Raw genomic sequence first — 24,252 nt, forward strand, 5'->3', positions numbered from 1 at the left:
TCCATCTCAGTTTGGAACATTGGAATCTGGTTCTAATATTCCCTGTTACAGCGTCAGTCTGTCAATAAGCATCTGTTAGGTAAAATAATATGCTCCCTTGTATTCATATATTGTCTTATCATTTATAAGGCACTTTTATAGACTTGTCATTTTTAACTTCTGATACTCACAAACTTGCAGGATAAGTAAGACAAGAAAGTAGTGAGGTATTATTCCAGATGAGAAAACTGACAGTCACAGAAGTGACTTGCCTAAAAGCTTCATAGGGGTTAAGAATCAGGATTGTGGGCATGCTCTCTGTCTTATTTTGTATATTTTATTTTAAGTTTATATAAGGTAAAACATGTGTAAAATAAAATATATAAAATAAGCTCTCTGAGAACAGAGAGCATGTTTAAAATGAGTATGTGTCTGTGTATGTATGTATATACACACATATCCCATATATATTATATGGCTTTGATAGGGCATCTATCACTGACCCCATAGGCATGTAAGAGCCAAATGAGATATAAATGATATATATACATTTAGAGGAAAGACTGTTGAGTCTTGGTGCAGAGTGAGGAGGGAGTGGGAAGGAGGTACAGAGATGTTCTTGCTGTCAAAGAACACTCTAGAAAAGGAGATAGACTTGTCACCAATAATTAGTGTGTTTTAGGGTGCAGAGTAAGCAGCTGCAACAAAAAATACCACACGGCAATGAAAAAGAATGAAATATTGCCACGTTGAACAACAGATGAATCTCAAACGTAATGTTGACCAAAAGAAACCAGATAAATAATAGTACATATTAAATATTTCCATTTATATGAAGTTTAAAAATAGCAAGACTAATCTATAACTTTGGTGAATATTGAGTGGGAAAGGGCACAAGGGAGCCTTCCAGTGTCCTAAAAATTTCTTCATATGCATGGTGGTTACATGGATGTATACATAAAAATTCATGAGTTCTTCACTTTAAATTTGTGTATTCTTCTATAGAAAGTTTATGTCAACCAAAATTTTTAATTGAAGACTCTGGGGAAATGAGGAACAACTGCGGGAATAAGGCGATAGAGGATAATAGGGCACAGGTGCTTCCTTATGGTCTCCTTCCACTTTCCTCTTTATTTTCTCAGTTCCCTTGCACTAATTCTCTGATCGCCTCTCCCCATTCTGAATAATTTGTTTCTGAAGGGACTAACCATTGGGTACTGCACATTGATTCTGTGAATGGAAAAGTGTAACCATAGCTCTATCAGCTGATTCCTTTATCAGTAAAATAAATGGCCAAGGACTGTAACACTTTCTTCCTCTATCAGTTCTGACTTTGATCTACATAGTACATTTTTCCAATGTTTAACTTACTCAGATTGCCTTCTAAAACAAGTAACAAACTCCTAATTCATAGTTTTAGATTCATTGTCAACTTATGGAGTAAATCACTCTAAAGATTGGAACATTCTAAAGGTGGATCATCTTAATTTTAGAGTTCATGTTTCCTTCCTTTAATTTTACTCACAGCTGGGATTATAGGTGACCATTTTTATGCTTCTGTGACACTAAGAAGACCCAAAGTAGAGTGGGTGCTATAAGGTTATAATATTTTAGTCTTAATCCAATTTATGACATAGTTCTATTTGAAATAAACTCAACTCAGAACATAGGTCTGCCATCTGCCTCAGATATTGGGGACCAATTTCTAAAATTTAAGTTTAGTTTGAGATCACAGAATCCCCTAGTTAGTCCTTATAGGTCAACCTACATGGCAAACTTCAAGTTTTCCCATAATGAGAGAGCTGCAGGACAACATGGTAATCTTTTCTGTAGAGATTTTTTGATTGTTTTAATGATGATATATACTCTAGCAGAAGTTTAGGTTTGGTCTAAAGTGCTATACTCTTTATTAGGTAATCATGTAATTACCTGAGATCAGATATTTGGTTCCATTTACTATGAAACTAAATAGAAAAAATTTTTAATATTCATTAGCATGTAGAAGAGTCATTTAAATATGGGAATTTTATAATAAAATGTTATTTATTTTTGAGAGAAGTACTCCAGGGCAATACTGATTTTTGTAAAAGAAATGGTAATTTACTTCCATTTACCCCCATAATGGGTTAGTACCTGCTTTATACTGGTGACTTTAGAATAGATATGCTCATTCCAAAGTTTAAAAGTCTGTGTGTGTGTGTGTGTGTCTGTCTGTCTAAGTGTAAGTACATACACATACTCCGAAGTATGCCACATTCTGATGCTGTTGTTCTGGAGATTGATAGAAATTGTAGATAAAGAAGACCAGTTTTTTTTGGGTCACTGCACTGAGATGAGCTTAACACTCAATCCCTGTTTTGTACTTGCTGGATTGTAGAAGTGGAAAAGAATATATTTTAAAATTGTAATATACAAATGTGAAGTGCTGTTTGAACTATTCCTCAGAACCTCGAGCTGACCTAAGAATGGTGACTGCTGGTTCCTTAATTTCCATTTTACACTGAAATACCTGCCATTGTTTAGATTGCTTGTGTCTTGTAGGTATTTCTGAGAGATCATCTAGCTAGAGGTATGTTTTATGAATTTGGACCCTTTTTCAGTATTCTTCTCCCAGTAACACAGCTTTCACCTACATATTTTGATGATGGGAAACATTTCTGTCATTTCTTTTTAATCTTTTGCTTTCGGAATGAAACTGACTCTATAATGTCCATATATTGGGTCTTAGTACTGATGTAATTCTTGGGAGCAGGATGAATGCCTGCCTTTAACTAGATAACTCATCCTCGAATCTGTGGGAGCCTGTTAATCAGCATGTCATCCAGGATCAAAAAGTAAGTATGGAAAGAACAAAAAATTAACTTGCTTGACAATGCTTCTGTTTGTCAGTATTTGTATTGGCATAGAGTATAAACAGAAGTGATAAGAACTGGGATCTCTAAAGTAAGTATTATATGACCAAGTTGAATCTCTTCAGGTCTGATTACTTTTCTAATTAAATATTAATTTATTACAAACATTTCTGTCCAGTAGGCTATATGTATAGTTTTAAATTAATTATGATTCAGTTGTAACACAAATCATTTTTACAAGTAGCTTTCATATCTACTATGATAAGTTAGAAATAATATTTAGAATTTTTTAGAACCAAATTTGCATGTAAGTATGAGCATTATTATAATGGAGTTTTCCCTTCTTTTCCCTAGGTGGCTCTAACTAACTACACCTTTGAAAATGTGAGCTTTCATGTGCTTCATCAGCGTTTTCCCCTCTTTACTTTTCGAGTCTTATCAGATTGGTTTGATAACAAGACAGATCTATACAGGTAATGTTTTATAACTCTGAAGAGGATAATATCTCTTTTTAAAAATCAGTATTATTGGAGTATAATTTATATACAATAAAATGCACATATTTAAAGTATATTGTGCAATGACTTTGAAAAATGTATACACCCTGTAATCACTACCCCAATCAAGATAAAGAACATTTCTAACACCCAGAAAATTCCCTTATATAGCTTTGTAGTTAATCTACCTATTCCTTAACCACCCAGGTAAGTATGAATTGAATTTCTATTACTATAGATTAGTTTTGTCAGTTTTAGAACTTTGTATTATTAGAATTATTTACAGTCTACCGCTTTGTGTCTGCTTTCAAGAAACTCAGCATGTTTTCTGAGATGCAACCATGTTGTTGCATGAACCAGAGTTTGTTCCTATTTTTATTACTAAATAATATTCAATTGTATGAGTATACTACAATTTATCCAGTCACCTGTTGATGGACAGTTGAGTTGTTTCTGGTTTGAAGCTATTATGAATTTGTAGCCTGTGTCAATACTTCATTTCCTTTTATTGCCAAATAATATTCCATTGTGTGGGTATATACCACATTTTATTTATTTACTCATGAGTTGATGGACACTTGGGTTACTTCCACATTTTGGCTACTCTGAAAAATGCTGTTAGGAACATTTGTATACAAGTTTTGGTGTAGATGAATATTTTTATACCTCTTGGATATATACTGGTGACTTTAGAATAGATATGCTCATTCCAAAGTTTAAAAGTATATATTCCACTCATAAGTATATATGTTGTTAATAAAAAACTCTATTTTTAACAATTTGAGGGATTGTCCGTCTGTTTCCAATGCAACTGCACTATTTTACATTCCCACCAGCAGTGTATAAGGGTTATAATTCCTCTGCATCCTCACTAACACTTGTAAGGAGTGTTTTTAATTATAGGGTGATTTTTTTTTTTTTTTCTTTTCATGTTCATTTTCTATTTTTTCTGTACGGATTAGTCATGTGTCATAGGAACAGGTTTTTAAACTTTTTATTGAACTATATTATGTGACTATATTGTTTTAAAACCCACATAATTAAAGGTTGCAATATATTTGAATCTTAATATTCCTTAAATGAATAAATTTTATTCTTTATCATATACCTCTGGATAATTTTTACATTTTATTAACAAAATATTAAATCAAAACTTCCTTTCATAGCTTTGGTGAAGGTTTTTGTTGTTGTTTGCTTATTTTCTTAACAAAAAAAGTAGGGTAAAGAGGTTTTCATGGTTTAAATCAACAGAATATTTGTATTTTCACAGGAAATACTGATTTGACATATATATTTACCCCATGTATGGTCTCATTAAAATTATTTTCCTGATTTTTCTAAATCTTCACCAAATTACTGTGTTTCTTTCCATAAGACACCAGTGCATACTCTTTTTTAGACTGGTATTAACAATGATAACCCAAAGCCTCCATGTTTTTAAAAAGCCTATAGATAGCATAATTATAATTGGATAATTATTGCATCATTAGCAGTGGCATCTAAGAGACAATGTTAATTTTTTATAATAAAAATAGAGTAAAATCAAGCAAAATGTTGAAAATAATTATCCTTAGTCTTATCACAAGCATTATTTTAAACTTTACATATTTTCACTAGGTTTTATGCCCTTGAAATATCTGAAATTTTCTAATGTTTAACTAATTAACCTACTTTGCTAAAGGCTCGATCATGACTCCCTCCGTAAATAACCTCACTTTTAATAGGTAGTTTTTGACATAATGAAAACAGTACTAGTTTCAAGTATACAAATTTTTCCCAAACATTCATAGCATGGATTCTCTTTTAACAGATGGAAAATGGTTGATCATTACATTAGCCGTGTCCGTGGAAATCTCCAAATGTTAGAACAGCTGGACCTGATTGGGAAAACCAGTGAAATGGCTAGACTTTTTGGCATTCAGTTTTTACATGTACTGACAAGGGGTTCACAGGTAGGAAATCAATTTTCTTGCACACTTGAAAGTTCTATGTGAATGATATACGTACTTTTGAGATGTTTGAGGTGATTTGATTTTTTTTTTTTTTTTTAACTTTCTATCTGGTACCAACTAATACATACATGTAGCTAGTTAATCAAATCTTGTCATTTCATTTTCTGGAAAAGCTTTAATTTACTTAACAGCTCCGCTTTTTATTTTTTCTCCACGCCAACTTTTTGGCCACTGCTGAGTTTTGCATGATAATAAGAAAATAAATGGCTATGCCCTTGAGGATGGTATTATGTTCCTGAATACCGTCAGTGTGATTAGGGATGACTTGAAAGGCCACTCAGAACTGGGGATGCGGCAAAGAAAGTCTACCTCTCTTTTGTTTTACACTCCTACTTTTGGCTGTTCCAACTCCCAGCAGATAACTTTAATATAAAAAAAAGAAGAAGGAGGATTTGGGAGTCAACGTAAGTGGGCTGTATCGCTTTTTTTTAAAGTTAAAAATGGGAGCTTGGAAGCCATTTAACTCATCTCTTTCTAACTAGTTTCCCAAGGATATAATGAAAGATTTTTGTTTAAATGCCTTGTTGAAAATGGTTTCATGCTTTTATTCCACAAATGTTTATTTGTATACTTTTAGTGTGTTAAATAAACACTGTGCTAGCCATCCGGGATACTACATTAAATCGCTTAGTTTCCTTAACCTCATAAAATCTTTTATTTTAATTATTTTATGTCTATAACATTCCCCCAATCTACCAATTCAGTAAATATAGCAAAACTAGAGCGCTAACTACTTTGGCATTACCTGTTGCTGTATTTAATTTTATTGCTATTATTAAATAGCTTATAAAGCTATTTATTTTACTTATTTATACTCCCACGAGTTTTAAAAACTATTTAAGCTGGCTTATAATAAAAGGCAAAGATACTTTAAAACCACATGAGAATACTTCAGTGAACCCATGCTGGTTCTTGTGAGTGCTTTCTTTTTCTAAACTCTAAACCATCTGCTTTATAGCAGTTATTATAAACAATCAGTAATTGCTTGATTAATTTTTGTGAGCGACCAGTATTAACCTGACTACCTTTCAATTTTGGAATCCTGTGTTCCTTCTTGGGAAATTGAGATAACATTTATCCATCTCAAGTGTCCTGACCCCCATTCTCTAATTTTCCCAAATAAATTTGTCAAAGATTATTGGCCAACTTTTTTAATGAAATTGTCAAATTGTACAACTGTCTTTTCTACATCTGTTTATTATGATATTGCTATCTTTAAATATTAAAAGAAATCTAATTGTGTCTGTCTTTTCAAAAATAACTTATTGTGTAAGTTATTTGACATATTTTGCAGTTTTTATAAAAGTTATGGGAATAGGAAAAGGATGTACGAAGGGTTCCCTTCTGATACCTGAAAGCCGATTAAATAACCAACATTATGTAACTGTGTTGTAAGAAGTCTTACAGCCGTATTTTGAAGAGCAAAACATCCCCCAAATGATTTTCACATATTCAAAAGACCAATATATTTGTATTTAAGTTTCTTCTTCTCTCCCTACTTCTGCCTCTCTGCCTGCAGTACCGTGTGGAATCAATGATGTTGCGTATTGCTAAACCAATGAACTATATTCCTGTGACACCTAGTGTACAGCAGAGATCCCAGATGAGAGCTCCACAGTGTGTTCCTCTAATTATGGAGCCTGAATCTCGTTTCTATAGCAACTCTGTTCTCGTTCTGGATTTCCAGTCACTGTATCCGTCTATTGTGATTGCATACAACTACTGTTTCTCCACCTGCCTTGGCCATGTGGAAAACTTGGGGAAGTAAGTTTTTTTTCATATTTACAATTACTTTGTTGTACTTTGTATTTCTTACTAAAATTAGACTTTCTTTGAGTGCCTCTTTGCACATGAGACTGCCCTTACGAGCAAGGTGAATGGGCTGTAGCACATCTAGTCCGCTCTTTGTAGTTACCTTACTAATAATTAACATGGATCACCGTATGACTGAGCGTCATGGATGAATAACTCACATGAAGAAGATTGTGAATACGATCAGCCTTGCCATTTATCTGTTCCATCTTCGTGTGTATCTATGGTCTCTTTTTAAATAAGAGTTATATTTAATTTGTTGGTATAAATCACTTTTCAGTGGAACAGTTTGAGGATTATGATCTTATAACTTCAGCTATGACCTCCTCTTGACTTTTCTTAGAAATAGTTTGTTTTCTAAAAAAAAAGTTAAATTGCCAAATGTTAGATTTTATTTTTTCCTGTCAACCAAATTTTTTCTCATAAGAAATACAGTCTTCCTTTATAATGATTTCTGTGTAATTAAAACCAAGTGTTATAGTTTTAGTCTGAAGTATATTCACTCCTTATAGAAAGCTTTTATGGAAATTGTATTGGTAATTGTCTTTTTAGTAAGAACGGGAATTTGGAAAAGTTAGTTGCAGTCTTTTTACTTAAGGCTTAAATTTTTCTTTAGGGAATTTAGTGTAAGGTAGTCATGTTGAGCTGAAATTTGGTATTTTAGTATAGATTTTTCCCATGTACTTTAGGATAGTGCTATTTAAGAAATGTTTCTAATATTTGAAGAACTGCTTTTTGGTAACTAAACAAATAAACATATTACTAAGTATATTAGTTCATGTTTAGATGTTTAAAAATGAGTTTCCAATAGAATTAGAAAGATTCCTAAAATTGCCTAGAATCTCTGTTCTGTGATTTGAGAAAGTATTTGCTTAATTTTTTTTTTTCTTAACAGGTATGATGAGTTCAAATTTGGCTGTACCTCTCTAAGAGTACCTCCAGATTTACTTTACCAAATTAGGCATGATATCACAGTGTCCCCCAATGGAATAGCTTTTGTCAAGGTAATACTCTCTTATAAATGAAAGGTATCAACTGTGGCTTAACCTTTGGAGAGCTAATTGTTTAGATGTTGTTGGCATATAATACCAAAAAAAAAAAAAAGTAAGAAAGTTTGCTTCAATATCTTATCTCAGAAAGTCAAAGATATAGGGGATCTTCTAAGAAATTTTTTTTAAAAAAATAGTAATCTTGTTTTGCATGAATTTAGGTTTAAAATCTTTTAATTATTAGATTTTAGTTTTTAATGAACTATTGCAAGAAATAAATGTGCCTATATACCTTCTGCCCTCTATTAGAATCTGGCAGGCTTAAGTACCTATTTGATGATCACAACAATGTTAACTTATAAAGATTAAAATTGCCATAAGGTGTATACTTTACTAATTGTTTTATATATTTTAAATTAAATTAAGACTGTCTTAGAAATAATGATATTCTAATGTATTTATTGATTGTATTTTTTAAGAAGATACCCAAACTAATAACAGAGTCCCTTTTTTCTCTCCCTTGTCTCCCCTCAAAAGAAACTAAAAAAGCCTCATAAATGAATAAAGACAAATAGGAAGAGATCTAGGAGAAGATTATATTGCCTCTCATATGCCAACTTCATTCCTTTCTTTTCTATTTCCTTAGCAGTGAGTCTGTACTAGAATCGTGGGATGGTAGGGTGGTTGGTGATGGTAGCATGGACCCCACTAGCCCTCAAATTCATTCTGGTGTACTTAGCAAAAGTATCATCGTTCTCTACTAGTAAGAGGATGCTGTGTTTAAAGAGTACTATAAAATTAGCCATTTAGATATGAGGAAAATTTTTACCAAGTGAGTTCATGATATATTCCATTTTGGAAAATACTACATTTTAACATAATCACATATATTATGTCTTAATATAAACATTATGGCTGCTTCAGAAGGTACACAGAATGAATTAGAGGTTACAATATGTTTTCATTGTCACATATCTAGCAGCTTATTATTTTATCTCCCTTTAACAGCATTTTAAGAACTTGCATCTACATCTTGACCCAATGTGTAAAGCTTAATGAAAACTAGATTTTTTAATATTCAGGAGTGTGATTATCCTATTCCTGAGATTTTAATTGTTCAGTCCAACATGCATTACCTTGCACGTGTCTGTGAATCATCTTCAGAGTTAATACTGTTTTGTGGTTTTCATTCCTAGTGGAGTTCTCATAAATTCTCCCTAGTCTTGATTAATACAAATGATTTTTTTTTTCTTTTTTTGGCATCAACAAATTTTATCACCTCACTATTCATCCCCTCTTCCAGATTGCTAATAAATATAGGCCGGAGGGGATGGCTTAGTGGTCTAAGCATCAGATTTGAAATACCTAGAGTCCCTGGAACTGCAGGTTTGAATGTCAGCAGAGTCAACCCAGCTCTTCATTCTTCCAAGGTAGATAAATGGAGTTCCATGCAGATTACTGTGTGGGGTCATTAGGATGAGATCTTTAAAAACTGAGGTTTGTTATGAGTGATACAAATCCCGTGTGTCTTTCTGAAAGAGTGGGGGTTTGGATCAAAGTTTTGACAAAATTTCCCTCTGAACTCGTTATATGGTCTCTTATGTACTAGTTGGCATCCTCCTCCCTGGAGGTCTTTGAACTCACATAGTAGTGCTACATTAGATTTATAAACATTACAGGAACCTTTTAGGAGAAAAGTCCTCTTCAAAAGAAAGAAAATGTGATGATTTTATATTGATGGCCACTGGTCCTGTGGCCACGCTATTGTTCGTATGTTTCAATTCATGACAGTTGGCCATTGTTATACTTTGTGCTTCCTTCTTAATTGTCTAAATCTATAATGTTTAAGGGATTTAAACATTCTTTTTTTCCTTTATGATAGCCTTCAGTAAGAAAGGGTGTGCTACCAAGAATGCTCGAAGAGATTCTGAAGACTAGACTGATGGTGAAGCAGTCGATGAAGGCTTACAAGCAAGACAGAGCCCTTTCACGAATGCTCGATGCACGTCAGCTAGGACTTAAGCTGATAGCAAATGTCACATTTGGCTACACAGCTGCTAATTTTTCTGGGAGAATGCCATGCATTGAGGTAAGTGATACAAGTCTATAGTTTTTTTTCAAAAGAGACTAAAGCAGCATTAAATGAATGCCTATTCATTAAACCATTTTGTTTTGAAACTTTAGACAAAAGGGTTTCATTTCCATAACATAGGATCAGTTTTTCTCAAACCAGGACTTATATTTTGATATATACATATTCTTAGGAATTTGTGCGTTTTCTCTGAGAACTCTGTGTTTTGTTCAATGATAATTTTAGAAATTAGCATACACATATTTCTGCATAATCTGGATGACCATATTGTAACCAATTACTGACATGAGATTTCAGTGCCGCCTTTACAGCATTGTTTACAGTAACACTGGTACTAAATAATTCCTTTTAATGTATTGATAGAGGTCTGATGATAGTTCAGTTGTCTTCTCCAAATGTCAGAATAAAAACAATCATTCCATATTTACTAGTGTACCAGTAGATATAAAGCAGAACCTTTCTTTGGCAGTGGTAGTTGCAATTAAAAGACACTTTTCATTAAACAAGACTAATTTCTTGTTATTTACTAAATTAGGGTGTTAATTTGACATGAATACAGTCAGTATAGTATGACAGAGTAATACAATAATTTACTAATGGTTGAGAAAGGAACAGAGTAGGCTTGTTTGCTTGATGATCTTTTCATGCCAAATGAAGGCTAGAGCATTGTGGTATACCATATTTGCAGTAGTTCAATAAGGGAAAAGCAGTGGAAGAATCAAGTTCCCACAGAGCTCACAGTAGGCAAAGTAAACTCCAAAAACCTGTGCAAGGGACTTCCGGTTTCATGTCCAACATGTAAGAAACTGAAAGTCTCTACTCTGTCCTCACACCAAGTAAGCTGAACAGACAGAAAAATCAACAACTCTTCTTAGATCTGTCAGAGAGGTGAAGTCACAGGGTAAACTGCTGCCCCCAAAATTGAAGAGACCAACAAGTGTATACAGAGAGTCACAACTTACCAGAGCAGAAATCAAGAGCACAAATCTCTGTGAGAACCAGTGCCATGGTAGGGAAAACCGAACTATAACTGATGAATCGCTGGAGGCTCAGGGTGGACAAATCTGAGCGATAAAAACTCCAAACGACCCAGTCATCAGGGTCCCCACACTTTTATGAATTTTACCTCTAGGAGCTCAACCAGGTTCTAACAGTGAATATGAGAAAAATTCCCTTGTGCTTCTGGCACAGAGAGAGGAAAAGAACCATTTTGAAATACACCAGATCATTCTGTTTTTAACAAAGTCTGCCCTCAGGAGAAACTATTTAACCAGAGCTTAACCTGCTGGAGTTTTATCAGAGCCTAACTGACCTGGAGAAAGGGAAATACCCAACTCCAACTGCTCTAGCCTTCTACATGGAAGAAAAATACTGCAGCCCACTCTAGTCCCACCAAAGTGTCCCACCAGAGTGGGGTGAAAAACTGAAAATCACATGTGAAGTCTACAGTCCAGAGGCACAGGTTCACTGAAAGACTGAGACCTACTTGTAGGACTAAGGAGCCCTTCCCCTCCCCCGACACCTTACCACCACATTACTAAAGGCCTATTTATAGCAGTTCCTTTTACCCAATACATCATGTCTGGCTATCAAAAAAAATTGCAAGACTTACTAAAAGCCAAAAAACACAGTTTGAAGAGACAGAGAAAGCATCAGAACCAGACTCAGATAAGGCAGGGATGTTGGAATTAGACTGCAAATCTAAAACTATGATTAGGATGCTAAGAGCTCCCTCCAATAGCTAAAGTAGACAGCATGCAAGAACAGATGGGCAGTGTAAGCAGAGAGGTGGAAATTCTAAGAAAGAACCAAAAAGAAGTGCTGGAAATCAAAAATCCTGTAACAGAAATGAAAAATGCCTCTGACTACTATACTGAACATGGCTGAGAAAAGAATCTCGGAGCTTGAGGAAATCTTAGCAGAAACTGCTAAAACTGAAAAACAAAGAGAAAAAAAGACTGAAAAAAAGAGATATCCTAAAACTGTGGGACAGCTACAGAAAGTGTAACATACATGTAATAGGAATTCCAGAAGGAGAAGAGAGAAAGGAACAGAAGAAATACTGAAACAATAATGACTGAGAATTTCCCCAAATTAATGTCAGACACCAAACCACAGATCCAGGAAGTTCAGAGAACACCAAACAGAATAAATGCCCAAAAAACTAAACCTAGGGACATCATTTTCATACTGTAGAAAATCAACACTAAATTAAAAATCCTGAAAGAAGCCAGAGGGAAAAAACACCTTGCTTATAGAGAAGCAAAGATAAGAATTATATCCAACTTTTCCTCAGAAACCATGCAAGCAAGAAGAAAATGGAGTAAACTATTTAAAGTGTGAAGAGATAAAACCCTTCAACTAGAAATCTCTACCCTACAAAATTATCATTCAAAAGTGAAGGAGAAATTAAGATTTTTCTCAGACAAGTAAAAATTGAGGGAATCTGTTGGCAGTAGACCTGCCTTGCAAGAAATGCTAAAAGAAACTCTTCAGTGAGAAGGAAAATGATAATAGGTCAGAAACCTAGATCAATACAAAAGAATGGAAGAGCATCAGAGAAGGAATAAGCAAAGGTAAAATAAACACTTTTATTTTTCTTATTCTTAATTGATCTAACAATTAACAATTTATTCAAAATAATAATAGCAACAATGTATTTGATTATGTATGTTTATATACATGTATGTGTAAGTAAAATGAATAACAAATGGTACAAGGAATGGGAGGAAGGGATTAGGATTATTTTATTATAAAGTACCCACACTACCTATGAAGTGGTATAGTGGTTTTGAAAGTGGTATATTTTAAGTAAATATAAATATTGCAAAATTTGGGGCAACCACTATAAAAAGTTAAAAAAAAAATACAACTAATGTGTAAGAAGGAGAGAAAACGGAATCATATAAAATAGTCAAAACCACAAAAGGCAGTAAAAGAGTGGAAAATAAAAATAGGAACAAAAACAAAGGCAACACATAGAAAATAAAATCAGGAAGGACACAGTTGAACAACATAATCAACCAGATATAATGGACATTTATAGACTACTTCATCCAACAATAGCTGAATACGTATTCTCAAGCTCACATGGAACATGCACCAAGGATAGACCACATTCTGGGCCATAAAGCACTTTAACAACTTTAAAAGAATAAATCATACAATGTCTGCTTTCAGATCACAATGGAATTAAACTAGAAATCAATAACAGAAAGATAGCTGGAAAATCCCCCAAATACTTAGAGATTAAGCAGCATATTTCTAAATAACGCATGGGTCAAAGAAAAAAAATCTCAAGAAAAATTTTTAAATATTTTGAACTAAATGAAAATGAAAACACAGCTTATCACAATTTGTGGAAGTCAGCAAAAACAGTTAGGAAATTTATGGATTGAATGCATATATTAGTGGGAAAAAGACCTAAAAGCAATCATCGACTAAGCTTTTACCTTAGGAAACCAGAAAAAGAACAAATTAAATCCAAAGCAAGCAGAAGAAAAGAAATAATAAAAATTACAGCAGAAATCAGTGAAATTGATTTTCTCAATTGATTTCATGTTTTCAAAGAACCCCAAAGCTAGTCTTTTGAAAAGATCAATAAAATCAATAAACCTCTAGCCAGCCTAACTAAGAAAAAAAAAAAGAAAAGAGTACACAAATTGCAAATATCAGAAACAAAAGAGGGGACATCACTTCAGTTTCCATGGACATTAAAAGGATAATAAAAGAATATTATGCACACAAATTTGATAACCTAGATGGAGTGAACCAATTACTTGAAAGACATAATCTGCCAAAACTTGTACAAGAAGAAATAGGCAATCTGAGTAGGCCTATATCTATTAAAGAAATTGAATCATTAATTAATAGCCTTCTAAAACAGAAAGCACCAGACCCAGATGGGTTCACTGCTAAATTCTACCTAACATTTATGGAAGAATTATACCATCTCTCTACAGTCTCTTTCAGAAGATGCAAGCAGAAGGAGTACTTTCTAACTCATTCTAATTACCCTAATACCAAAACCAGACAAAGACATTATAAGAAAACTACAGATCAATATCTCTCACGAACATAGATGTAAAAATCCTCAATGAATATTAGCAAATCAAATCCAAAAATGTCTAAAAACAGTTGTACACCACAACCAAGTGAGATTTATTCCAAGTATGCAAGGTTGGTTCAACATTGAAAAATCAGCTGAGAGCCATCACATCACATTCAGGTTAAGTAAGAAAAATCACATGATCATGTTAACATGCAGAAAAGGCACTTAACAAAACCCAATACCCATTCATGATACAAACTCCCAGGAGACTAGGAATAGAGCAGAACTTTGTCAGTTTGATGGAGAATATCCACCAAAAAACCTGCAGCTCATATTATACTTAACCATGAGAAACTTGTAGCTTTCTCACTAAGGTCAAGAACAAGACAAGGATGTCCCAACTCATCACTGTTTTTCACCATCATACTAGAAGTCCTAGCTAATGCAATAAAACAGGCAAAAGGAAATAAAAGGTATGCAGATTGGGAGACTTCCCTGGCGGTCCAGTGGTTAAGACTCCACACTTCCAATGTAGGGGGTGCAGGTTCGATCCTTGGTTGGGGCACTATGATCCCACATGCCGTGCCATGCGGCCAATACAATAAAAAATAAACCTTAAAAAAAAAAAAGGTATGCAGATTGGAAAGGAAGGTAAAACTGTCTTTGTTTCCAGATGACATAATCCTCTATGTAGAAAATCCCCCAAAAATGACGCACAAAAAAACCCTCCTGGAACTAATAAGCGATCATGTAGCAGGGTTGCAGGATACAAGGTTAATACACAGTGTATACCAGCAATGAACAAGTGGAATTCGAAATTAAAAACACAATACCATTTATATTAGCACCCCCCAAAATGAAATACTTTGGTATAAACCTAACAAAATATGTACCAGATCTATATGAGGAAAATCCCAAAACTCTGATGAAAGAAATCAAAGAACTAAATAAATGGAAAGATATTCCACGTTCATGGTTAAGAAGACTCAGTATTGTCAAGATGTTAGTTCATCCCAAATTGACATAGAGATTCAATGCAATCACAGTCAAAATCCCAGCAAGTTATTTTCTTGATATTGACAGACTGATTCTAAAGTTTACATGAAGGGGAATTCCCTGGTGGCCTAGTAGTTAGGATTTTGGGCTTTCACTGCCATAGCCTGGGTTCAATCCCTGGTCGGGGAACTGAGATCCCACAAGCCACTCGGCCAAAAAAAAAAAAAGTTTACATGAAGAGGTAAAAGACTCAGAATAGCCAACATAGTATTAAAGAAGAATAAAGTCAGAGGACTGACTTACTGTAAAGCTACAGTAGTCAAGGCAGTGTAGTATTGGCAAAAGAATAGACAAGTAGATCAATGGAACAGAATAGAGATTCCAAAAATAGACCCACATAAATATAGTCAACTGATCTTTAACAGAGGAGCAAAGGCAATACAGTAGAGCAAAGACAGTGTTTTCAACAAATGGCTCTGGAATAACTGGACATCCACATGCAAAAAAAAAATGAATCTAGATACTAACCTTACGCCCTTCACAAAAATTAACTCAAATTGTATCACAGACCTAAATATATAATGCAAAACTATAAAACTCCTAGAATAACATGAAAAAAATCTAGATAACCTTGGATTTGGTGATGTAACACCTTGGCTTTTTAGATGTAACACCAAAGGCATGATCCATGAAAGAAAGAATTGATGAGCTGGACTTAATTTAAATTAAAATTTTCTGCTCTACAAAAGGCACTGTCAAAAGAACAAAAAGAGGGCTTCCCTGGTGGCGCAGTGGTTAAGAATCCACCTGCCCATGCAGGGGACACGGGTTTGAGCCCTGGTCCGGGAAGATCCCACATGCCGTGGAGCAACTAAGCCCATGCACCACAACTACTGAGCCTGAGCTCTAGAGCCCACGAGCCACAACTACTGAGCCCGTGCACCTAGAGCCTGTGCTCCACAACAAGAGAAGCCACTGCAATGAGAAGCCCACACACTGAAACGAAGAGTAGCCTCTGTTCGCTGCAACTAACGAAAGCCCAGCAATCACTCTCCTTGTTATTTACCCAAAGGAGTTGAAAATGTATGTTCACACAAAAACCTGCACACAGATTATCATTATAGCAGCTTTATTCATAATTGCCAACATTTGGAAGCAACCAAGATGTCCTTCCATAAGTGAATGGGTAAGTAAACTGTGGTACATTCAGATAGTAGACTAGTATCGAGCACTAAAAAGAAATGAGCTGTCAAGCCACGAAAGACATGGAGGAAGCCTAAATGCATATTACTAAATGAAAGAAGCCCATCTGAAAAGGCTGCATACTGTGTGATTCCAACTATATGACATTCTAGAAAAGTCAAAACTATGGAAACAATAAAAAGATCAGTCATTGTTAGAGTAGAGGGGAGGGGGAAAGATGAATAGTCAGAACACAGAGGATTTTTAGGGCATTGAAACTACGGTTGACTATTGAACAACACAGGTTTGAAATGCCTGGGTCCATTTATATTTGGCTCTTTTTCAATAAATACTGTATTATAAGATGTTTATATCTAGTTTCAAGTTTGTATATTTTTAGGTAATATTAAAAAATACTTTGTCAGTCCTAGGGATTCATATTATTACTCACATTAGAAAAACACTCATCTAAATGACCTGATAGAAAAAGTGGAAATTATTTTATTAATAATGTAGAACCAGAATAGCAAATCTTTTCTTAGGCCATTTCCACATTCCACTAATATTTTTCCTACCTCTCAATTTAAAATTTGTTTATTAATGTATTTTGTAGCAAAATAATACAGACATTAACATTTCTTTTAAAACTATATAAATATTCGGGGGGGTGGGATAAATTAGGACTTTGGGATTAACTTATACACACTACTATATGTAAAATAGGTAAACGACAAAGATCTACTGTATACAACAGGGAACTATATTCAATATCTCGTAATAACCAATAATGGAAAAGACTCTGAAAAAGAATATAGATATATAATTGAATCACTTTGCTGTATACTTGAAATTAATACATTGTAAATTAACTGTACTTCAATTTAAATATATATATATGTATGTGTATATATTGTGTGTGTGTGTGTGTGTGTATATATATATATATATATATATATCTCCTAACCTTAGAATAAGTAGAATTTGGGGGTATTGATCTGGCAGTAGAAGTTGAGGAGTAGAGTTCTGCCAGGAAGTACGCTACTACCTAACATGTTGAAAACTGACGGCCAAGCAACATCTGCCTCCTTGACCCTGGACTTTTCAGATATTCTGAGGTTAATGACTGCAAGCTTGCGTTTGGCCCTTCTTTACATGCCAACATCACAATTTAATAATGTTAACTTATTTATGAAGTCATTAGTGGATAAAGCTGTCAACATCACAGAAAGGGTCTCTCATGAACATGTCAAAAGTTAGCTCCAGTGGAGTCAAAATGGAAGCTATTGTCTTTAAAGGCAAATAGACTACTGACTATGGCCGTGTGCTTTCCTTCAATGAACACACAATCAAAAATATTTGACAGGGGTTCCCTGGTGGCGCAGTGGTTGAGAATCTGCCTGCCAATGCAGGGGACACGGGTTCAAGCCCTGGTCTGGGAAGATCCCACATGCCGCGGAGCAACTAGGCCCATGAGCCACAACTACTGAGCCTGCACGTCTGGAGCTTGTGCTCCGCAACAAGGGAGGCCGCAATAGAGGCCTGCGCACCGCCATGAAGAGTGGCCCCCGCTTGCTGCAACTAGAGAAAGCCCTTGCACAGAAACGAAGACCCAACACAGCCAAAACTAAATAAATAAAAATAAATAAATAAATAAATAAATAAATAAAAATAAAGAAATTCCTTTAAAAAAAAATTTGACAGTACCACCAAGATCACATAAAATATGCTAGATCTAGACTATCAAAGAGAAAGACAAGACTTTGTAAGCAAGAATTCCTATAAGAATGCAGAGAATGAGTAATGTAGCTAGTAGTTGTAGGTTAATGTCTCTGTCTCAGCTCAACACTGTCACTGATGTGTTTATTTCATAAATTAAAAATTTTATGTCTTCACATTTTTCTCCTAAACTATTTACTGTTCGTGATAAAGGTGTATATACACGTACATGTATATCTGACAACTTTTTCAACTGGCTGTTCATTGTCTCTTTTTCTTTCTTTTTTTGTGAGATATAATTGACATAACACATTATATTAGTTTCAAGTATACAACATAATGATTCAGTATTTGTATATATTGCAAAATGATCAATATCATTTAGACCACAATAAGTCTAGTTAACATCCCTCACCACACATAGTTACAATTTTTTTCTTGTGATGAGAGCTTTTAAGATCTACTCTCTGAGAAACTTTAAAATATACAATATTATTATTAACTATAGTCACCATGCTGTACCTTACATCTCTAAGACTTATTATTGTATAACTGGAAGTTGGTACCTTTGACCACCTTCACCCATTTCCGCCCCCCCCCTCCCCCCCACCACCTCCTGCTTCTGGCAACCACCAGTCTCTTCTCTGTATCTATGAGTTCAGTGGGGTTTGGGGCTTTTTTTTTGTTTTAGATTCCACGTATAAGTGAGATCATAAAGTATTTGTCTTTCTCTGTCTTATTTCACTAAGCATAATACCCTCAGCGTCCATCCATGTTGTTGCAAACAGCAAGATTACCTTCTTTTGTATGGCTAAATAATATTTCATTGTATATAAACCCCATTTTCTTTATCCATTCATCCATCAGTGGACACTTAGCTTGTTTCCATGTCTTGGCTATTATAAATAATGCTGCAGTGAACACGGGGATACAAATATCTTTTCCAGTTAGTGTTTTTGTTTCCTTCAGATAAATACCCAGAAGTGGAATTGCTGGATCATATGTTGTTCTACTTTTAATTTTTTGAGGAACCTCCATACTGTTCTCCATAGTGGCTGCACCAATTTACATTCCCACCAACAGTGCAGGAGAGTTCCCTTCTCTCCACATCCTCACCAACATTGTTTTCAGAGAATTTTTACTTTAAATATTTTTCTTATTATGACTTTTCAGGATCCCAACCATTGCCTAAATTGTGAAATCAATTAATTTCCTCTTTTTAAATCCAGTCTCTTGGCCCTGTAATGTTTTTCAAATTAGGAACTATGACACAAAGTAGCAGAATCAGTTTTAATGTAATTGCCACTCCTTTCTTCTCTCCCACTGCTCCCCCCCCCCCGTGCCCCTCCCTCTCATGCCTCTAAGTCCTTCACACTGCATGGACTTCAGGGCCAGCTGCAAAGGAGTTCTGACTCTTCCAGATAATAGCTTAAATGTGTCAGACTAGACAGCAGGAGGCAGACATTTAGGACCAGTATATGTGTGTATTTGTATGTGTATATCTCAAAAGCATATTGTACTCTAACACTATGGCTCACCCATTTAGCTATTTGCTGCCACATATTTTTATCTTGTGTGAAAGTGGCAAAAGATGACAGATTGAATATTTTATTCAAACTTGAATTTCAATTAGGTGACATGATTTTTTTTTAATGTATTAGGCTATAGTTCATATTCTCAAGGTTTTCTAATGCACTAAAGGTCTCAACAGGATTCATGATCTTAATTTAAAACCCAAATTAAGTTTCTGCTATCAGTTTTTTATTTATTCCTTTGTTCATACACTTAATATTTCCTGTGTAACAACTTTGAACAGCCTTTTAAAATAAATGTTCTTCAATCCTGCATTTAGTTCAGATAATTCAAACTTTACAGTAAAAGGGGAAAGATCATTATAAATACTGTTTGCGTCTTAACACAAAAGAAAAAGTGCATAATTCTTATTTTAAAACTTTAAAAAGTAATGTTCCATTTATGCTGAATGGCAGTTTCCCCAACCCTTAGCTTTAATGAGTTTGATAAATGAAGCAGCAGTGCTATACTAGTCTCCTTAAGTTCTTTAACTATGAAATATAATTAGCCTGCTTCTCATATTTGTCAAGATCCACCATCTTCTTGTTTTGTCAACTCATGCCATGATCATTGTTAAAACTCACCAATCACCAATGAAAGAACTTAGACATATATCTGCCTACTTGATTTAAATTGAACCCTTGTAATATATTTTCTATCATATAATTATGCATTTTTTCCTTGTATCAGTATTTAGTATCATCTAAAAAATATGTATAACCAATCACTGAGATATAGGTTCAGCATAAGCTTTACTGATATTGAAAGAAATTATCATAACACTCCAACAGAAAAATTTTGAAAGACCCACATGCACATACATAGTGTAATTTCCTACCTAGTTGGTTATAAAGGCATTTTAGAAAGTCCTTGAATAAATAAGGCTTATTCTTCTAGGATCAAATGTAGCTATGTGTATAGTGCAGTCCATTGTACTCACTGATACACTCACAGGCAAGTCTGTATATTGATTGGTTTCTTTTAAATTATTCATTCATCTCATTTTCTTCTTGAGTACTTGTAGACAGAATGATGGCACTGGTGACTTTTTTAATGTTCTTTTCTCCTTGTTTCATTTTTAGAAATATTTAATAATTAAAGTTAAGTATTATATATTAAAGTCTATTGTCTTATACTAAACTACATTAAGAAATTATTTTCAATGTGTTTGTACCAACAGGTTGGTGATAGTATTGTTCACAAAGCCAGAGAAACCTTGGAACGAGCTATTAAACTGGTGAATGATACCAAGAAGTGGGGTGCTAGGGTTGTATACGGTGATACTGACAGGTAATGAACTTTCTGTTTTGTAGTTGTCTTTTTGCATCTCCTCAGATACTCATTTCAGTGTTTGAAATGGCTTAAGGGTAATCCTTCCTAAAAATAGAGTTCTACCTAAGTTCTTTTCAGTCCTTATGATCTTGTGATTGGAGTTAACACAGGTCCTGATTTACCAGATATGATCTTAAGAGACAGAAAATGTATATGACCTGAGCCACAGAGTGCGAAAATTCCCAAGGCATCCCTCCAGGTAGCCAAGTAGATAGGGATCTGTAAAAACTGTATACACAGCAGTCTAATCTGTTTAAAGAAACAGCTTTTAATGTGAAGAATCCCTCAGATAGCTGCAGCTCTCTGAATTTAAATATATATCTTAAAATAATCAAACTGTTTTTGAAAGACAGTTGCCAAAGATGTGAGTGGTTAACTTTTCACTGGGCCCCAAAATCTGTTGACCTTCTTCTATAAACAGTGCAGATTCCAGATACATTTTCCATTTGATTCCAGAGGCTCACAGACTTCATGAAGCCATCATCCTGAAGCCCATTCTATCCAAAGGATAGAATTGCCTTTGAATCTTGAATAACCTCAGCCTGCTTGCTTGCTTTGATATTTTTCAGGACCCAGTTATTTATGTAACATCTTATTTATATGACTTATTAAAATTTTTCTAGAATATAGGTATTATGCAAATTTCTTGGAGTCTGAAATTTTTTTCATATTGAAGGCTTCGAGTCACAGTGTGATCATTCTAAGAGCACTTGCCTCAGGAGCTCTGATCACTTTACAGTGCAGTGGAGCAAGCAGAGATAATGCTTCTAATCACTGAAAATAGCTTCTAGGTAATCTTTAAACAGCATTTAATCTTCTCCGGTTTTTTAATGCACATACAATCAGCATAATCATATTAATGCTGAATGAGACCTTTCCTCCTATAGCAGCTTCATTATCAGCAGGTGGGGATAGTTCCAAGTTATCCAGGCCCCAGTTACCCATAGTCTCTACTGTTCCCCGTCAAAAGCCACTCCTCACTTTGACTTTGGGTATTTCACTGCTCTGTAAAACCACTTCTGCTGAATAGTCTAGCAAAATAAAAATTACTGGAACATAGTTTTTCACCTTGTTAGCAGAGCTCCTCACAAAATATTTAGGGAAGAGGAGAAAGTTAAACTTTAAATTGTTGAGTTTAATTCAGGGTTTAAACATGTCAGTAGTTGACAACACGCACCCAGAAGCAGAAGTTGGCATGATTCTGACTGTAAGATTTTTAGGAATTCAAACAAACCAGAAAACACAGACTTAGAATGTCAGAGCTGGAAGAGGACTTTTAGGTCAGGAGTTTTCATGACCTAAAAGGGTTGGGAGAAAACCCTAGGGGGCACATTCTCAGATGCTACTTAAGAGCAGATTCCCCTGGAATAAGAAATTTGTCTAAGATTGCCCAACTAGTTAGCAGTGGAGCCATAAATTGGTATCTCTCTACATAAGACATCACAGGTTTTTATTATTCTAATCAAAAAAGTGTAGGGACTTCCCTGGCAGTCCAGTGGTTAAGACTCTGCACTCCCAATGCAGGGGGCACAGGTTTGATCCCTGGTTGGGGAGCTAAGATCCCATGTGCCACACAGCACAGGATAGATAGATAGATAGATAGGAAGGAAGGAAGGGAGAGAGAGGGAGAGAGAGAGAGAGAGAGGGAGAGAAGGAGAGAGGGAGGGAGAGAGAGAGAGAGAAAAGAAGGAAAAGAAAGAAATTGTATTTGCAGATGTGCAGTATCTTTTTTTTTTTTGGCCGCACTGCCCCACTTGTGGGATTTTAGTTCCCCGGCCAGGGATCGAACCCGGGCCCTGGGCGGTGAGAGCGCTGAGTCCTAACCACTGGACTGCCAGGGAATTCCCTGCAGTATCATTAGAGCTTTTGATTACCATTCACCATCTGATTCATTCAACAAATGTTTACTGAAATACACTGTATGAGGGCAGTTCACTCTAGGGCATGCATTCTCAATGGTAATAATACTGCCCAGCAGTGTACAAGTTGGTCCTCGAGGAGCAAAGAAGTACAGTGGGTTTTGGCCCCACAGAGCTCAACCCTACCCAACAACATTTTAATCCTTAGTAATTATTTTCTCTTGTTAAATTTACTTTTAACTTTTTTGGGCGGGAGGACAATAATGATAACATACTGAGAAGCACTGCTCTAGGGAAAATAAATGTATGCTTGGTGGAGGGAAAGAGTTATTAACCAAGAGTGAGATCTGGCTTCTCTTTCTAGCTGTGCTCCTAGCTGATTGCATGGCCATCAAAAAGTCGCTTAGCCTCCCTGAGGCTATCATCGGAATGAAGGAAATCTGATACATGATGAAGAATGACCATTGCCTCCCTCCAGTTTCAGGACTGCTGACTTTATGAATCTTGGAGTCTAGCTAAGGGAGATTGGTTAACAAAGCATCAAAATTACTCTGTTAGAAGGGTGTTTCTCTCTCTAGAGCAGTTATGCATTATTGTCCATTTAGACAGTATAAATGTAAACACCCTGAACTTCTTTATATTGTAGTGGTCCAAACAATTATTCTACGTAATAGTGGTTATCAATAATATTTATCCCACCCTAGTGGGATAGACCTACTTCCATCAGTTATTGAAGCTCTCTGTAGTAGTGATTCTCAGGCAGGGTAGGGAAGGATGTTTGACAACACACATACTGCCGAGGCAGCAGAAGGGTGGTGGGGAACTAGAACAAAAATCTCTTGGGAAATTCATCTGAGTATAATTGAGAAAAGCCTCCTAGGTGATTCTAATATCCCCACTTAACTCCCCACCCCATGTGAAATGAAAATCACTGCTTTAAATGTGAACTTGGATCTATCAACCCAAAGATAAACATTATTTAACTACATTAAAAGCACCAGTAACACACAAATAGAAACTTTTTTTTTTTTTTTTTTTTGGCTGTGCCACACAGCTTGCAGGATCTTAGTTCCCTGACCAGTGAAAGCATGGAGTCCTAACCAACTGGACCATGAGGGAATTCCCTAGAAACTTATTTTAAAACAGTCTTTCTCTTTGTAGGCTGGTCACCTACATTCTGTTAAGTGACCCAGAACTTCCATTAATCCTGGTCAGCTCTCTTGAAGCTTAGCTCCAACTAAAACTAGCCAAAACAGCACAGATGAACTCAAGTAAAACCCCTAACACTACTAGGTAAAATCTCAAATATAT

General features: G+C 35.1%; 1 protein-coding gene across 1 annotated transcript in view; it reads left to right on the forward strand.

Moving 5' to 3' along the window:
- REV3L (REV3 like, DNA directed polymerase zeta catalytic subunit) overlaps nucleotides 1-24,252 on the forward strand; it is a 196,111-nt gene that overhangs the window by 146,457 nt on the left and 25,402 nt on the right. The window contains exons 21-26 of the mRNA XM_061207643.1: nucleotides 3,186-3,304; nucleotides 5,139-5,280; nucleotides 6,860-7,104; nucleotides 8,048-8,156; nucleotides 10,024-10,230; nucleotides 20,931-21,040. Coding sequence (XP_061063626.1) covers nucleotides 3,186-3,304; nucleotides 5,139-5,280; nucleotides 6,860-7,104; nucleotides 8,048-8,156; nucleotides 10,024-10,230; nucleotides 20,931-21,040 — 932 coding nt within the window. The remainder of the gene's footprint in view (nucleotides 1-3,185; nucleotides 3,305-5,138; nucleotides 5,281-6,859; nucleotides 7,105-8,047; nucleotides 8,157-10,023; nucleotides 10,231-20,930; nucleotides 21,041-24,252) is intronic.

The sequence above is a fragment of the Eubalaena glacialis genome, chromosome 12, assembly GCF_028564815.1.
Source record: "Eubalaena glacialis isolate mEubGla1 chromosome 12, mEubGla1.1.hap2.+ XY, whole genome shotgun sequence".
NCBI lineage: Eukaryota > Metazoa > Chordata > Mammalia > Artiodactyla > Balaenidae > Eubalaena > Eubalaena glacialis.